This window comes from Numida meleagris, chromosome 2, assembly GCF_002078875.1.
Source record: "Numida meleagris isolate 19003 breed g44 Domestic line chromosome 2, NumMel1.0, whole genome shotgun sequence".
NCBI classification, from domain to species: domain Eukaryota; kingdom Metazoa; phylum Chordata; class Aves; order Galliformes; family Numididae; genus Numida; species Numida meleagris.
The window spans coordinates 128,316,053-128,333,276 of NC_034410.1; the positions used below are offsets into that span (position 1 = coordinate 128,316,053).

Sequence of the window (17,224 nt, forward strand, 5' to 3'; positions counted from 1 at the left end):
GTAAAAGAAATTCTTTAAGATATTACTAGAGATTTTTTTCCAATTATGTTTTGGTAAGAAATATTCTAGATATTCTAAATTTATTAGCTTACAGCTTATTCAGCGTTGCCTTTTTATAAAACCTTGTATTTGGGCAAGGACTGCAGTTCTCAGCACAGCAGAAGTGCTCTACAGTATTTGGTTATGTGGGGCAGACACAGGCAGAAAAGAAAAGCATTTGGGGGAGTCTTGAGAAAAATTTGCTGAGCAGTCTTTCAGGGGACTAATGGGTGCATTTCCAAGTGCTCACTGTCAGCTTTAAAAGAGGTGAATGATCCTTTCATTGCTTACGAGTCAGTTGGCCGTATCTGTCAAGGTCATTGTGATGGCACCTGTGCCACCTGGATCCCATATTACCTTTTTCCACATGGGGAAGGGCAGCAGCCTCTGCCCTACTTACCTCTCATTTCCCATATGAGGTAGCACAGATTTATTCTGTAACAGTAATATTTCAATCAGAGGAATCCCCTGGAAATGAATATGAATAGTTTTCTGATACTTTTAATATAAAATAATAAAAAAGAAAAATGTTTATGTTTAACATGTTATAGTATGAAGATAAAACTGGTTTGGAGAGTAACATGGCGAATGGGAAAAACCTTTAATTTGGAAGGCTGTACTATCTGGATTGATTGTGTTGCTGAGTAAGGTGTACATCTGAGGAAATGAGCAACTGAACAAGGGAGAAGGTGTTTAGAAAAGAATTGCACCACAGGTTCCTTACAGAATTCTATCTGAAGTCACTTGGTGCATTTTGCAAACAATTTTCTTTGTTGTAGGTGATGTATTTGTTATGCAAAAAAGGTCATGACCTCATTTGGTGCAGTTATTTCAGTGTTTATATTAGAAATGGTCAACTGCTGCTCTGTGAATATCATTCTACCTGGAGAAGAGAATGGTGGTCCAGGCTCACCTAAACTATTTGTCTGCTTCTCAAAGCCTCCTCTGGTATGGGCTAGGCAACTTACACCAGCTGAAGGACTGTTATGTGCAATTAGAGTTTCTGTAACATAGGATCTGGTCCTATTTTTGAGGCAGAATTTCCTGTTGTTTTTACGGCACTAAATAATATGGCTTTTTTCTCTCCTTTCATCTCAACTTTCCATAAATTTAAAGAAGTAGAGAATGTGTGGGAATCTTCTGTAAAAAGTGAAAAATACTGACCTTTTGCTCAAACTTACTCTTAGAAACTCTAGAGCCATAGATATATTTTTAGATAATTATAGCCATATTTAAAATAGGAGACTGAGATTAAATTGCTTATGTAACCTTTATTATGGCTTCAGCTACCATGAAGGCTATAATTATGGGAGTGGTTCTTGTTGACTGTGGAAAGGTCCCTGAGCAACATGCTTATTTATGTATTCAGCTAAATGAAATAATTACAGAGCTAGCATCAACCAACTGTTCTTTTGTGGAGGCTTCTTCCATTGTTCTGCATTCTTCTGGAATGATGATGACACAGAAAATTGCAATTAAGAAATCTGCTTTTTATCATTAGCATTCAAAATTAATTCTGGAATATGAATATAGGTATATCCATATATATAGAACTTTAACAATCTTACTCTCGTATCTCCACAGTATTTTACTTAATCAGATTGGTTTTCTTTCAAGAACATCCTCATACAATTTCTCTGCAAAGGAGATCTACATCCAGTTTGTTTATTTATACATGGGCAGTTCTGGGCAGATTTTGGGAATAACAGAACTTCTGTTTTAATCACATAATAATACATAATGCTTCTTTGGAAAGTAGATTTTTTTCTAAGTTCTTGTCATTTAATGAGTAAAATAAAGCCAGGAAAAGGGAGAACCACAAGCCTAGAAGTTCTTGAAGAAAATTCAAGTCCTGTATTTCCCAAGTTTGTTACTGAAAACTGTTTGGGATATTTGACAGTTTCTGCTTTTATGTCCTTATGTCAGCAGATCATTTTAGAAGAGGTTAATTCCAGCATTCACCTCATTTCATTATATACACCGGCTATAAAGAAAAATTCCTTGAATTTAACTCCGACTCACACAGAACTAGCATATTCTGAGAACACCAAGAGAGTGTCAAGAGACCATTTTTATTTAGATTATGTACAGTAACTAATGAAAGAGGTCATTAGTTGAAGAAACAGGAATATTGACTAGTTACTTACTTAATCTGCACCCTGTGCAATGGGGGATGTGGAGGAGTTCACCATTGCATTGTTAAAGGTTATACATTAATACATTTGTATAGGGACTAAATTAAGGCTCCATGGCAAACTAAGTCTCAGATCATTCTTACTTTCTGAATATTTAACTTTGCAGTCTAACCTTCCTCTAAGTATAGCAGGTGTGTGAATGTATGTACTCATGTATGCATGTAACATACATAGGAGCAAAATAAAAGTTTGTGCTGTAAGGCTTGTCTTAAAAGACAGACTAATTCATTAATATTTTATTTTTGCACACATATGGTAAACTAGGTACAAGAGATCATCACGCTTAGCTAATTTTGCTAATTTTGGCATACTGTCAAGCCCGTGCATAGAAAGTGTGCAGCTAAATTAGCTCATTATGATTGTTATTTCTGGAAGCCACTGAATTCTTAGGTTTGCTGTTCTTCAGTAGTTAATTAATTTCCTTGAAAGAAACGGGTTTGACAAAAATAACTTGTTAAACCAAACTTAAAGCAACAGATGTTTTTTTATATACCAAATTACTTTCCTCCTGGCAACAATTAAAAGGAGATCAATAATTAATGATCCAATTACTAGTTTACAGAGGCTTTTATTGTGGTGTCAAGGTGATGAAAAACCCTTTCACACTGGTTTTTTTTTGCTGCCATTCCTGCTTGCTGGATCAGCAGTTGCATTGCATGTTTCTGTTCATGATGAGGTGCTTTGCATTTACTGCTGTGAATTAGTTCTTGTTTCTCAAACCTAATCATTTTAACAGCAAAGTGGGCCTACGTCATGTCTGCTGCAGTTTTGAGAAGCTGGCAGCTTGAGTTAATTAAAAATTATATTTGTTTACACCATCAGGAAGGCTGTAATTAGTATGCTGCATATGAAATGCTACATCAGTTTTAAAGGAAGGAATTGCTATGATTGGTATTGAAATGCTGTATTTCCATGTTGTGAGTCATAGAATCTTTTAGATTAGGAAAGAACTTGAAGATGATCAGGTCCAACCGTCTATCTGACACTAACGTCCACCTCCAAACCATCTCCCTCAGTGTCATGTCCACACGCTTCCTAAATACTCCAGGGATGAGGACTCCACCACACATCAGCATGTCCCAGTGCCTAACCACCCTTTCCATGAAGAAATCGTTACTGATATCCACTCCAGATCTTCCAGGTGCAGCCTGAGGCCACTGCCTCATGTTTAATCACTTGTCACCTGAGAAAAGAGGCCATCACCTCCTCACTGCAGCCTCCTTCCTCCTACAGGTAGCTGTAGAGAGAGTAGTTTAACGCTAAACAAGGGATGTAAAGCACAGTAGTTGTATTTCTCTCTTGATTGTTAGGTAGAATTTTAAATTTTGCCAATGTCTTTCTGCATAACACAAATTGAAAATTACAGACAAAAAAATAAGTTATCCTAGCTCTTCAGTAGTAACATTGGTATTTAAAATGCCTAGTTGTTCACAGATGGAGTACCGACATTTCTGCTTTTAAGGTTAACCTTGTTTCTGTTTTAAAATCTGTGTTTCTTCATCAGTGATTAAGACATTGAGAATGAGTTTAGTGTCCGTTGCTGTGTCCAACAGAAGCTTTCTGTCAGTTACTGGGAATACTACACTAAAAAATGTGAACTATACCTCTTCCTCCTTACCCTTTCACTCCACTGTCCTTACAGGAGAGCAGCTATGTCAGGGGTAAAAGTGGAGCATTTCTTCCCTCCCAAACAAAACCAAGTAATGGAACAGAAAAAGGCAGTGATCAATGGGAACTGAGATGAGGATTTGATTATTTTACAAAACTGTTTGTCTTCAAAATTTGAATTATTTCTATTTTTCAAATGCTATATCATTACTTCTCTATGTTATTATTTTATTACATACACAGATACATTCTTTGATCATTGGTTATCTCGTATTGAAAATCACAAGACAAATATTTCTCAGTATCTCTGTTTAGTAGCAAGATATTATTGGCCCTGACTGGAGTAAGTGGAGAGAAGGGAAAACGTTGTGATCAATCAAACAACTAGCTGATCCTCGATCTTAATATATGGGAGGCTGTTAGGTTGCTGATGGAAATTGATTCTAGATAATGATGTGTCTATGGTTGGAGGAATCTTGATGTTGGCAGTGTCTCCTTTCATTACTGCTAACTCTTTATGACTTTGGAGATAAAAATATAGGCTGCTAGCATGAATTAATATATTTGTTTCTTTAAAACTGAGCTAAGAAGATCTTCCTTTCATTCCTGGCATGTCACTATTTCAGTTTTACTTATAAGGGATTGTTCTCCTGATGAAATTAATACAGCTCTGCCATGAGTACAACTGACATGCTATGTTTATGGTATTGTTTGTGAATTTGATGTCACATTCCATAAAGAATCCATCCCCTCACTTTCTGTTGTGGTACAGAGTTTGCTGGCCTTCACTTGCTAACTATGAGTTTTGCTTAGTAATTAGGATGCATTGATTCACAGTGGCTTACTGTTATTATCTATAATTAACACTGACATCAACGCTTGAAAGCTTGATGTCTCTTTAAAGCTCAAAAATAAAAAGTGCACAAAATAGTTACTTTTCTGTTATTTTTACAATCTAATAACTATTAGGGGGATCTATGTTTGTATATGTATACATGTTGAAAAATATATGTTTTCCTTATTTTCATTGGCTCCTGCTATTCTAGTAGCCTTGAGCTTATTAGTTGAAGAAATCATTGCTATATACTCTATGTACTCTGTCAATAGGTGTTTATTTCTAAAGAATTTAAAAGATGCATCTGGTTAAACACTGCCTCACAATGGTCTCAAGCTCATATACCTGCCCAAACTATCCAAGAAGAAATAGGTTCACATTTAGTATTCAGCACATGTGCAGTAAATCCTGTGCCCCTGAGACTTCCAGATGCCAGGCAGTCTCGCTGGACCTATTCCGCCAGTCTGTCAGACCTCATTTTGCCAAATGATAACTATAGAATGTAAAAAGAGTGTTTATTTTGGAAAATCTGGATAAAGGGTAAGCCAGCACAAAGTGAAGATGTTTCCTATTGCTAAATAGACTTTTCCTGAAGCTACTTATTTCTTAAATTTACCCAAGCCTCCTTTCGTTAGTGTAAATTAAAATGGTAGTGAAAAAGAAAATCTAACAGAAAATTGGTATCATGAGCACACAAGACCCAAAAGTGTTTCTTAAACAGTGCAGCTGTTTCTCACAAGTTTTGTAGCTCTCCAATAACAAGCTGGGTTCTCTTCCAGGTTTCTGTAAGGCTGCTTTCCAGCTGGCTTGGCAGGTTTCACTGTTGCCTTGCTATTGGCAGCAAGACAGGTGCATTTGCCTGAAATATTTTCAGAGTCTGAGGAAAGAATTTGTTGAGTATGTGCAGATCTGTGCTGCAACTGCAGCACACCCCAGACCCACTGGGTCTTCTGTGCTTGTATGATGAAACTGTCCATCCCTAGCAGTTGTTTCCCAAGGTGATCCATTCTTCTGAGCCAGCAAGTTCAGAAGCATGGTTTTTTGTCACCTGGCAGGCAGCAGTTAATTTCCACGTGTGTTGCATCTGAGAGATTGTTACCTGTTAACAGCAGGCAGGTCTGTGAGAAGAGGCAGGCTGATTTAGCACAGGAACTAGGCTGCCTGCTTCCAGGTGGCAGGAACTTCTTCCCTGTGGTACAGAGGGCAGAGCTGCTGAGCCAAGGGCCAGATCTGGGATTAAGTAATGGTATTAGTAGTTTTATTCTGCCCTGCATTACTAATAGTGTTTGTTTTCAAGGGTATTCTCATTTAGGTTTGGTAAGATGTAATTGCCGACAGTAGTTCAAAGCCAGTGCAAGGAAAGACTTGTAATGAAGCTGTCAGAAGATTGGGTGGGGGCAATACATGTCTCAGACAGATAAGCAAGGCAGATGTGCAAGGTCAGCCCATGAATGTAAATATGGTCTTTGTGGATGTAAACAGGGCATAAAATGGAAAAAGGCATGTCCTGTAAGAAGGGATTGAAAATCTAGGCTTCATAACAATAAAATAGTAATGAATTTCTTTTGGATATTTCAGGTTACTCCTAGAGATGCTGTCTTTTCTAAGCTTTCCAAAGTGTCTTCCTTTGGATTCTGCTGAAGGAATTTTCTTATCCTGGAAATACTTTGGCATAAGCTCAAAGTCTTCCTAAAGAGAGAGGAGCAGGAAGCAGGGAAGTGAAAATGACTCAAGTATGGTCAGAAGCATCATTTGGACTAAACATCTTTGTATGACAAAATTCTTGAAGTCACTGAGACAGGGGGTAAATCCATAGGGTGTCATACTTCATTACATCCGGTTTTCACTGTCCTTGTTAGAAATCAAGCAGGGAACACACAACACAGGTGTGTCAATCTGAGGAACTTGAGTACTAAGTAGATATCAACTGTCGGTGGATAGGCTCCCCAGGGAAAAATGTCTGCCTGTTTTCTGTGACTTCATGATAACAGCAGTCCATTTTCTTGGTGGCCAAGAGCGTGAGTTCCAGCACATTGGGTTATGTGGCAGAGGCGATGGATGTGTGTGAGGACATCTATTCCGTTCCACTGTGCTGTGACTGAGGGCATGTCTTCCAGCAATGGGAGTCTGGAGCTTCCATTAAGAAATTCTATTCCCATGTTTCTTTTTCTTTCTTCTCTCTCTCTCTCTCTCTCTTTTTTTTTTTTTTAATGCTCCATCCCACTGGTTTTACTAGGCAGAAGCTTTCTACAGAAAGCAGTCTGTCATATAAATGTGTATGCCATATTGATATGCTTTGTTTCCATTTATTTCAAGAAAAGACCTTTATAAAAATGTACTTGACTGAGAGATTAAATGTAATTGTGTTTTAGAAAATCTAATTATGAAGAAAGCCCTTCCCATAAATTAGATCCTTCTGGCAAAACGTACTTAAGAAGATAGTTTCAGTAAGTACACTTCTCTCAACAGTCATGCTGCAACCCTTTCACCCTTCACATTAGGTAGTCCTTTCCATTAAGTCTAATACCTTTTCTGTTGAGCAGTATTAGTACTGTTTGAAAATGGGGCTGCATTTTCTTTGAAGGTAAACCAGTATCTTCAATCTCAATGGCATCTCTCACTTAACAGTAGTTTCACTTTAAGAAAAGGGGGAAATCAAGAGATTTTTGAATTCCTAATGACAGACCCATGAAGAATCCGGCCAAAACTGATTAAAAAAATGATTTTCCATAAGCATGTTGTCAGGGAATGTCTTCAGAAAGAGTCTCTGTTGGCAGAAAGTATATGTGTCTGTATTAAGTAGAAATGTAGAATTGCAGTACTTAAGGGTTTCACAGCATTTCTGTTATAAGGAATGTTTTCAGAAATTCATCATGGAAGACATTCTTCTGTTGCTGAGTGATGGTGCACATACACATTTTTATCATACGTTATCTACCCTTGCTCTGTACACCAGAGAAGTTTTTTTTTTCTGTGACAGTGTCTCTAGTCAGTGCTGTCAGGCTCCATGTGCCACCTATGGACACTATATATGTGCCCACCCACATTTACTCTTGCCTGCTCTGTGGGATAGATCTCTCTGCTCTTCAGGATCTTCTAACTTACAGCTTTTCTTTTTTATGTCTTTCCTTCTTGGCTGTACAAACTTAAGTGTACACCAGTTGTTCACCATTTTAAATATACATTGTCATTCAAGGTTCCTATCACTATGGGAAGTTCCCATTGCTGTGGGATCTTGTGTGGAAATGTGGAGGAAGAAGAAGAGAAGCTATTCACCTGGCTGCTTGGTTTTGGCTAAAGAGGCTAAAGTCAGTGAGAACAAAATACCCAACAATCTGTAAGCTTAGAAGGCTTAATACCTTTTGTACATAAAAGCCAGGTCACTGATGCGGTTTCTCTCCCAGCCTGGTTTGTCCTTGCGAGCTCTCCATGCCCGTACAGAGTTTGTTGACCATAGTAAGAGCAGAACTCACACACATCCATTCCTGTACCCAGCCGCACTGCTGAATTCAAGAAGCATCTGAATGCTGCTACAATGGCATTAGCTAAGATTCTATCATGCTTCCCATGAAAGACAGCTTTGATCCTGTAGCTTATGTAATTTATCAAGTAGGTGATGGTTTTTCTCACTTCTGCTGCACCTTTTTGCAGTCAGAATTAAAGATTCATTGTCTTTGTTATGATATGATTATGGTTTAATAGTTTTTCTTGTAGAGAAGCAAATAACTATGTGTCTTACATTTATTACTTTGAATTTTACTGGATCTGATACCTTTTACTCAATCACGATTTTAATGTTCATAGAACATGAACTGAAAAATTGATCTCCAATCAGTTTATCAAATCATTCATTTTACTCCAAGAAAGTGTGATTGTACTAAGCAATATGGGTCTCATAGAAATGTAAATCACTGGGCTTCCAGATATTTATTTTATTAGACCAATTAGATTTATTAATAAAATTTTGATTGCATTTATTTTTATAGTATTTATAATTTGTTATTTAGATGACTCTTAATGCAGATGACCTGAAAGGGGTTTATCATGTCCAATTTCTTTGACAGTTTTTTCCAAACCTATAGGTACATATTCGAATAGAAAAAAGAATACAGATATGAAGAAAACAATACGAAATTGTCGTTCATTTTTTTACCGTTTTAATTTTAGAAGGATTGATGCTTGTTGTGAGGTAACAGAGCTAAAGAGAAGGTCAACTACTTACATCTTGACTGAAAAGAAGAAAGTAGTAGAGCAAGGAGTGTGAATGGTTTAATCTGGTAGAAGACTAAACTTTGCATGTGTTCCTTGGTGCAGGCATGGATTCAGAGCTTGCTATTTGATAAAGAGAAACCGTTGCTGCAAAAAAGCTAGATCTTTTAAAATATGAACAATTTCTATGTGCATTCAATACAATATTTGGGTCAAATCTTGGAGGCATAATAGTAAGTGGACATAGTAGTACACGAGTGAGAGGGCACTTGGGAACTTTTCCAGAAAGCAGAAATCTGTTATAATGAGTCAGGGACCTATGTTTAAATACTTGAACACAGAAATAATAATTTTCTATAGTCTGGAGATCCTTTAGTCTCCACTACAACTGCTGTGGTAACGCATTAAAAAGAGTGCATATGATGTCCCTGTTCATATAGCATATTATATAGAAATATATGGTATTTCTAGAAATACCAAGAAAATCAGTTCAATAGACTTGCTTTTCATGAGACCTTGAAGAGTCGAGAGTCCTTTTTATGACAATTTTGGTATTTTCTTGGATATATAAACAAATAGTTGAGGATGTGTCAATATAGAAACTTAGCTTAGTAGGATCCTCATGGTGAAGAGATGATGACCATCTGAATGAATCATTAAATCCTCCTTTAACAGCAGCAGTGGAAAAATGAGACATTTTAGGTGGGATAATGTGATTTCTCTCACCTGGAAGTGCACATCTAGAACAGATCAAATAACTGCACCTTAAAAAGTACTGTTTCCCTGCACTGATTGTAACCAAGCTCATTAATTTAAATGTACAGATCTGTACAACAAATATCCAGGGTTTAAACAGAAGAATTAGAGGTGTCTGGAGTCGATATTTGAGAACTCACTGTAAAAAGTTCTCAAAAAGAATATAAAAGGATGTACTCTTGGAAGCTCTTTTTTATTATTGTTGGAAGTAGAGGGAAATTAGAAGTTTGTGGGAAAACAATCAACATTTTATTTTTGCTGTATGAATGGGAAGTCTTAGAAAACTTAGTTATCTATCGAGTATATTTGTATGCATTAATGTATGTAGGTTACTATTTTGGATAGCTTTAGTTAAAAAGAGAAAAAAAGGAAAAAATTAGAAATTCTATCTCTAACTGAAAGAGTGTGGGTGTTTCAAGTGCGGGTGTGCAGAGGTCAGACTGCTAGAGCCCAACACGGATCAGCATTTGCTCATATAAACACCTGTAAGATGAACTTATGTACATATAACACATATCTACGGGAACGTACGTTTGCTGGAAAGATACCTAACAGGGCTGCTCCAAAAGTAATGCCTCCTATTTTATTACATTGGCCCGTGATGCCAGAGGTGGATGATGGTGGTATGGCAATAGAGGATGAACCTTCCCACCAACATCCCATTATATGTTGTTGCTGTGTAAGAGATGGCAGCAGTGGGGCAGTCTGATGAAATGGCGCCTAACATGGAAGTGTGTATGAAGCAAAGGTGTGGAATTGAATTCCTCTGTGAAGAAAAGACTGCATGTATTGACATTCATTGATGCATGCTGAGTGTTGATGGAGGCCAAACAGTGGATATGAGCACGAGCCAGTGAGTGGTGCATTTCATCAGTGGTAACAGTGACAGTGGGTCACCTCTGCTGGTGCATATGTTTATGAACATGGCATGCAGGCTCTTCTCCACTGCTGGCAAAAATGCACAACTTAGTTGGTGACTGTGAATGTGTAGGAAAAACATGTTTTGTAGCTAAGAAGTTTCTTTGTCATATAGTGTTATTGTGCTCTTTGTATCAACAAAATAGTTTCCATGGAAATAGTTAGGAGATATTACTTTCAGAGTGACCTACTTAATTTCTGTCTTCGAACACTTATGCCCACACATATTGTGGGCATACAAATTGTGAATGAAGACTGGATGATTTTGGTAAGTAAGGCATATGAAATGTGGGTATGTTTATACAATGAGTACGTTGCAGAGACCAACTTTTCAGTAATTTATTTTCCTGTTAGTGAAAGTTATTCTCTATTTCCTACACGGACACACAAGTGAAAGTTAAGTGTGATGGGAGACGTAGCACTTGACAAGTTCATACAGAAGTGCATAGTTTATATGGGGAGAAGAATGAATAAGAGAGCTGGCAAAACCTTCTCACTATGTGTAATATGTGTGCAAACATTCAGAATACAGAAGAATTTCCTAAAGAGTGGATAAAGTGCTATGTTCACTGCAGAACAGCAAGGATGTAATAGCTATACCCTCGGATTCCTTTCTTTTGGCTTGTTTTGGAATGCAAGTAATCATCACTGTTGTGGCTGAGAATTTTAAAACCTTGAAACATGGCCAGCAATTTGCAGCAGTAGATTCTTAATTCCTAACAATAGGTACCTACATTTAAGTTCAGTCATTTAATGAAAATGAAAATACACAATTTCTTGGAAATGGTCAGGAATTAGAATAAGTAAGAATGACATGTTTTAACTGTTCTGCTTACAAAGCCCATTTTATTTCAGTCCGCTCCTGGAATTATGCAGCAAATTACAGGGAGCCAAATTACAACTTTTTTTGTCAGACTTTGGTTTGGGGAAGTGAAGTTGTAATAATGACACAGAAAATAACTGCCAGGAAGGAACAGTATGGACTCATGTTCCTTTAGTTCATGTAGGTAGGGGAGTCATAGTGTAATAAGATCAGTTTCCCTCATTTAAAATTCCACTGTCCTTCTACTCTTCATCAATGAGGCTGCACCTGGAATCCTCTAGTACAGGAGAGAAAAAGTCCAACACAGGGAGATGAGAATGATGATGGGGCTGGGGAAGAGGGTGAGAGGGCTGGAACTGCTCACCCTGGAGAAGTGGAGGCTCAGGAGGATTTCATCGGTGTCCATAAATACCTGAAGGGAAGGTGAAGAGAATGGAGCCAGGCTCTGTTCAGTGGTGCCAGTGCCAGGACAGGAGGCAGTGGGCACAAACTGGAGCACAGGGGCTCCCTCTGAGCACCAGGCAGCACTGCTGTGCTGTGCGGTGCCGGAGCACTGGCTCAGGTTGCCCAGAGGCTGTGGGGTCTCCTCCTTGGGGATGTTCAGGAGCCGCCTGGCCGTGGGCCTGGGCCCCCTGCTCTGGATGTCCCTGCTGGAGCAGGGTGGGCCAGAGGGGCACAGAGGACCCAGCCAGATTCAGCCACACTGTAATTTGGTGAAGAATAATTTTAAAATATATTTAAAAAACAGGATTTATATAAAAGACAATGTGGAAACTAGAACTCATGCCATCTTCCAGATATCTCAGTGTATATTAATACATTAAAATGTATATTTTCATGAGTTCACTGATAATTTCACTAAGTTTTTGTGACTGTGGAGTTGAAGGTTGGACAGCTTTGAAAATTCCTTGCTGGCAGTATCTTTTGCAAAATATACTTAGCTTTCAGAATGTTTCTTTTCCCCTTAAGAGGATATGCACAATTTTATCCATAATGTAGTCAGAATATTAACTGTCATAAACAGAAGTCAGTTTTGATCAGAATCTCCCATTTTAATGTATTACCTTTCCTCCAACGAATCAAGAAATACAGTTCGTACATTTACAGCAAGCCCATTCACCATTTTGAAAATATGAATTAAAACTTCAGAATGTTTTCATGAGGTCCCTCATCACTTCTTTTATGACACTGAAGGATATTCAACATGCTTCATGTTTCTGCAAAGCATTTGGGGCAAGTTCAAACTAAAAGTGTTTATTTAAAGTGAAAACCCTGGCATTATTCAGTGCATGTCTTTCTTTTGAATAAAGACAATGCTTAATTTTGTTTCAACATAACATACTATATATATCAGGAAAAAACAAGTGAAAAAGATCATGTTGCTCATTGCACATAATAATCTCTTCTAAAGAGACTGTATTTTACTTTTCTGTAGCATGCATTAGCTTTTTATAGCTTAGTTTAATGGAACTGTATCTGTGCATTCTCTCCGTAAGGTTTTCTAGACAAGTATTCCACCTTTAATTAGAGCAATTTGTTGTATTTCACAAAGGTATTGGTGTACTTTCAGAGGAAGAGGTTGAGCAACGTCAAAGCACGTTCTGAAGTAATGGAAATAGGGAAGTATCATTAGTGGTCTGTACTAAGTGCAGAACTACACTGGTTTTGTATTTTCTTGGTTTTGAAACTCAGTAGAAAAGCTAACATTTTGTCATACATAAAATGATATCAAAATCACCCAAAGCTTACAGTAACAAAATATTTTTCATGTAGCATGTGTAGCATGTATTAATAATATTATGTATATATAAGAGAAAGGAACAGTAATAATGCAAAATGTGTGGGCACCTACACAGAGGAGAATGTTTTATTAAAAGACGCAAATCACTCCCTAGTTCTGTGGACAGCAGCATTTAGACCTTTTCTTTAAAGCTGTGCTTCAAGCTTTTCTTCCTGTCATCTTTCTTCTGTACAGGTTAAATTCTGAATCTATAATATATGATAGATATATGACATGATATATGATTACATAATATATGTGAGAACGCTATACCTTTTTTCCGAGTTAAAAGGTACCTATGCTTATTAGAGTTCTTCCTGATATTTAACCAGTAGACATTTATCTTGGAATTTCAAGGCTATATGCTTTTTATTCTGAAGATACTTTGTAGATTTGTTTTCCTTATCAATCTGTCATATTTTAACAGGTCACTCAACCTTCCTAAAATCATCTTCTATAGTACAGCTGAAAATAATGTACTATTGCTCAAGTATTTTATTGAAGTGATCAAAAAATACTAGTTTGTGTTGGAAGGCAGAGAAGTCACTTCCTTAAGACAGGAAGCAAGACCTGTTTCTGTAGGTTATGATGAAAACCTATTTCATAATCAAATGCTTTCCTTTCTGAAAATTATGAATACAATGCAGTTTGCCCTTTCATTTCATTTACTGCAGTTAATTTTATAGAAATAGTTAAAAACTGTGAATTGGTGATGCTTTACACTGTACATAACTGCATGCACACATAGGCACACACGAACATATACGTTTCCTCACTGTATTTCATATTCCATGTACTCTCTTGTTACCCTCTTAACTTTTTCTTGGAAGTGCCTTGCAAGGGCTGCTAACAAAGGTTATGAATCAGATAGGATAACCAGAAGCCTTAACAATTTTACTGTATCTTTGTCTGTCCTTTCACTTTTCCTTTACTGCACTATCTTGTCTGTCTGATTCTCGCAGGAGACATGGATTACAACTGGTTGGACCATACATCTTGGCATAGCAGTGAGGCATCCCCAATGTCTTTGGTGAGACATGTGGAGCCTTACCATTTAGTGTCCTTTATCATTTCACATTTCCTTTGTTTTATTTACACCTTTGCATGTTTTCTTTTTTGTATCCTTTTTTTTATCCCACATCTATAGGGGACAGTCAAAGGGGAAAAAGAAAAACTAGTGAGCAGGCAGTTTTGTTGGATTCTAACACCTTATCCGAGAGACAAAAGAGAATGGTGTGCTTTGGTGACCAGTCTTTCGAAGAGGACTTGGAATGGTCTGAGCCTCAGATAAAAGACTCTGGGGTAGATACGTGTAGTAGCACAACTCTAAACGAGGAACATAGCCATAGCGAGAAGGTACTGAGATTACGGAGCCTGCATTTTAACCTGCCCTTGGTCTTTGTTTGCTCTCTGTCACTCATTAAAATAGTGCATAAAATAGAAGACAGGATGTTTGTAGAGACAATGTAGCATTTCTTAAGGTGCAGAAAAGAAAAACAAATGAAAAATCTCTGCATGCTTGCAGCTTTTACTGTTTGGCAGCCTAAGAAAAAAAATATGGGGCACAAAGGAACGTTGTTCTTATCGTTGCATAATATCCTATCATGGTATTACCTTCAAGTGTAAAGTAATTAACAATAAGGATTCTACTGATTGGCTTATTTGATTTACTGCATTCAAACTCCTGGGACTGAAATTAAATTAATAGTTTAAGTCCCAGATTAAAAGGAGAAAATTGGGTCTCTCTGCACAGAAAAGTTGTTTTTCTTTTTTCCCTTTCACTGTCATGATTGTTCTTTTGTTTTGTTGCCATGCCTTTTTTTTGTGCAGTATTGTGCAGAATTAAAGGCTTTACCATCTGCTTTGGTGATTTTTATTTTTGCTTTTTGTTTGGTAGAGATTATGATCAGTCATTTTAGAGTTACTACTTGTAATGGAAGCGAATTTGTCTGTGCCTGCTAATTTTGCATGAAGTAGAGCATGAAAGTAGTATTTATCTGTGAAGAAGTGCTATGATTACACAAAATTAAAATGTTATTTAAAATTTTAGTAATTGCACCAACATACAACAATATGTGTTACCATGCCTGTGTATAGTAATGAAATAATGCCTGCTCCCTGGAGGCATTCAAGGCCAGGCTGGATGGGGCTGTGAGCAACCTGGTCTAGAGGGAGGTGTCGCTGCCTATAGCAGGGGGGTTGGAACTAGGTGATCTTAAAGGTCCCTTCCTACCCAAACCATTCTATGATTCCATGAATAATGACATGTTGACTGTAACTATGCTCTGTAAGTGAAATAATTATTAAAAAAAAAAACGTTATATTTGAATGAGAGCAAAGACCATCAATTTTAAAATATTCTATAATTTTTAATATATTAGTACTGGCAGAAAGTAAAACATTGCAAAAGTCTTAGAGAAAACTGGCATGTTTGGAATAGGAGAAAAAGGAGAAATATATGTCTTGAATCAAGTTTCTGTTTTGACTTAAACATGCATTTTCAATTTTACTTCTAATATTGACCTCTACAGTTGTTTTTGACAGTACTCAGGTGGGATTGTCACTGTGCGTAGATGATAACTAAGTACAGTTATCTGTATCCATCTATTCATCAAGATGCAAACATCAGTACTGGTATTTAGAAATTGGATTTAGCAAAGTAGATAATGTTCTTAAACATTAGAAATACATTTGGATGGACTGTATGTCCAAATAAATCTTTACCAGCACAATTTTCTGCCATTCTGATACGTTTAATATTAGTGTAATCATAATGCTTTCGCTATGTTTTTAAAACATCGGGAAATATAAATTGTTACTGAAATATTTTTCTTTAAATCCTATTGACTGTATTCTTCATTAAAACCATACGATAGCACCCAGTAACTTGGCAACCGTCCAAAGATGGAGACCGTCTGATTGGTCGGATTTTATTAAATAAGCGACTAAAAGATGGAAGTGTGCCACGAGACTCGGGAGCAATGCTTGGATTGAAGGTTGGTAATTAATAATTTTGAAATGACTTACGACTTTCAGTGAAACTAACTACCTTTATAATGTAGGTGTTAATAATGTAAGTGTTATAATGTAAGTGTCCTAATACATAGTGTATCTGAACAGATATCTACATTATCTTATTCTTAAAAATACCATATAAAGACATTATATATTTAGTTACCAACAGGAATCACAGGGTCTCTGTCAGTCTCAAAAAATTATGTTTTGCGAAGCCAAAACATGTTTTCAGAAGTTTGCTGAGAATGGCTACTCTGCAAAGCCCTAATTGCATCTGTGTGGAGCAGACCAAGCCCTGTTGGCTGTCTTGAGCTGAGCACTGCACTATGGTATAACTTCTTTTCCCCAAAAGATGGGAGGGATATGGAAAATAAATAATCTTTTTTGATGACCTGAGGGACATTTGGAAGTTAATAACACTTCAAATCAGAGCAAAATCTGCTACTAGAAAAAAAAAACAAAACGGTTTCTGCATTATTCCCCTCTGATTAATTGGTATGCTACATTTTAAATGCACAAGACTGAAAATTATTTAGTATTTATATCTATCTTATCTGTCATCACAAAGAGTATTTGATTGCTTATTAATGTTTTTAATTCTTTGTGTGAATGTCATGAGTTCTGTTACATTAATATATCTATTCACATGTAAAAAATGTTGAAGTGAGCAGTCTAATCTCCAGTACTGTACTTTTTGGAGTCCTAATTTATAGTACTGTGAAAGTTTGAAAGATTTAACTGTCTGTATTTACATTGTCTTTAAATTACACATTTGGTGTTTTTTTTTCAAGTGTGTCAGCCTTACCTGGGTTACCTGAATACCAAAGAAATCCTCGAATTCTGTTTTTGTTTGCCAGGACGTTTAAGTAATTTAAAGTAATTCTTATGATGTGAAAATAATTCCTCTTTGAAACAGGTAGTAGGAGGAAAGATGACTGAATCAGGTCGACTCTGTGCATTTATCACCAAAGTTAAAAAAGGAAGCTTAGCTGATACAGTGGGGCATCTTAGACCAGGTACGTACGTATCCGCTATAGATCTATAAT

General features: G+C 36.9%; 1 protein-coding gene across 1 annotated transcript in view; it reads left to right on the forward strand.

Moving 5' to 3' along the window:
* The window catches only part of LOC110393513 (regulating synaptic membrane exocytosis protein 2-like), a 285,663-nt gene that overhangs the window by 150,989 nt on the left and 117,450 nt on the right, over positions 1-17,224 (forward strand). The window contains exons 6-8 of the mRNA XM_021386412.1: positions 14,126-14,193; positions 16,040-16,159; positions 17,095-17,194. Of these exons, the coding sequence (XP_021242087.1) occupies positions 14,126-14,193; positions 16,040-16,159; positions 17,095-17,194 (288 nt within the window). The remainder of the gene's footprint in view (positions 1-14,125; positions 14,194-16,039; positions 16,160-17,094; positions 17,195-17,224) is intronic.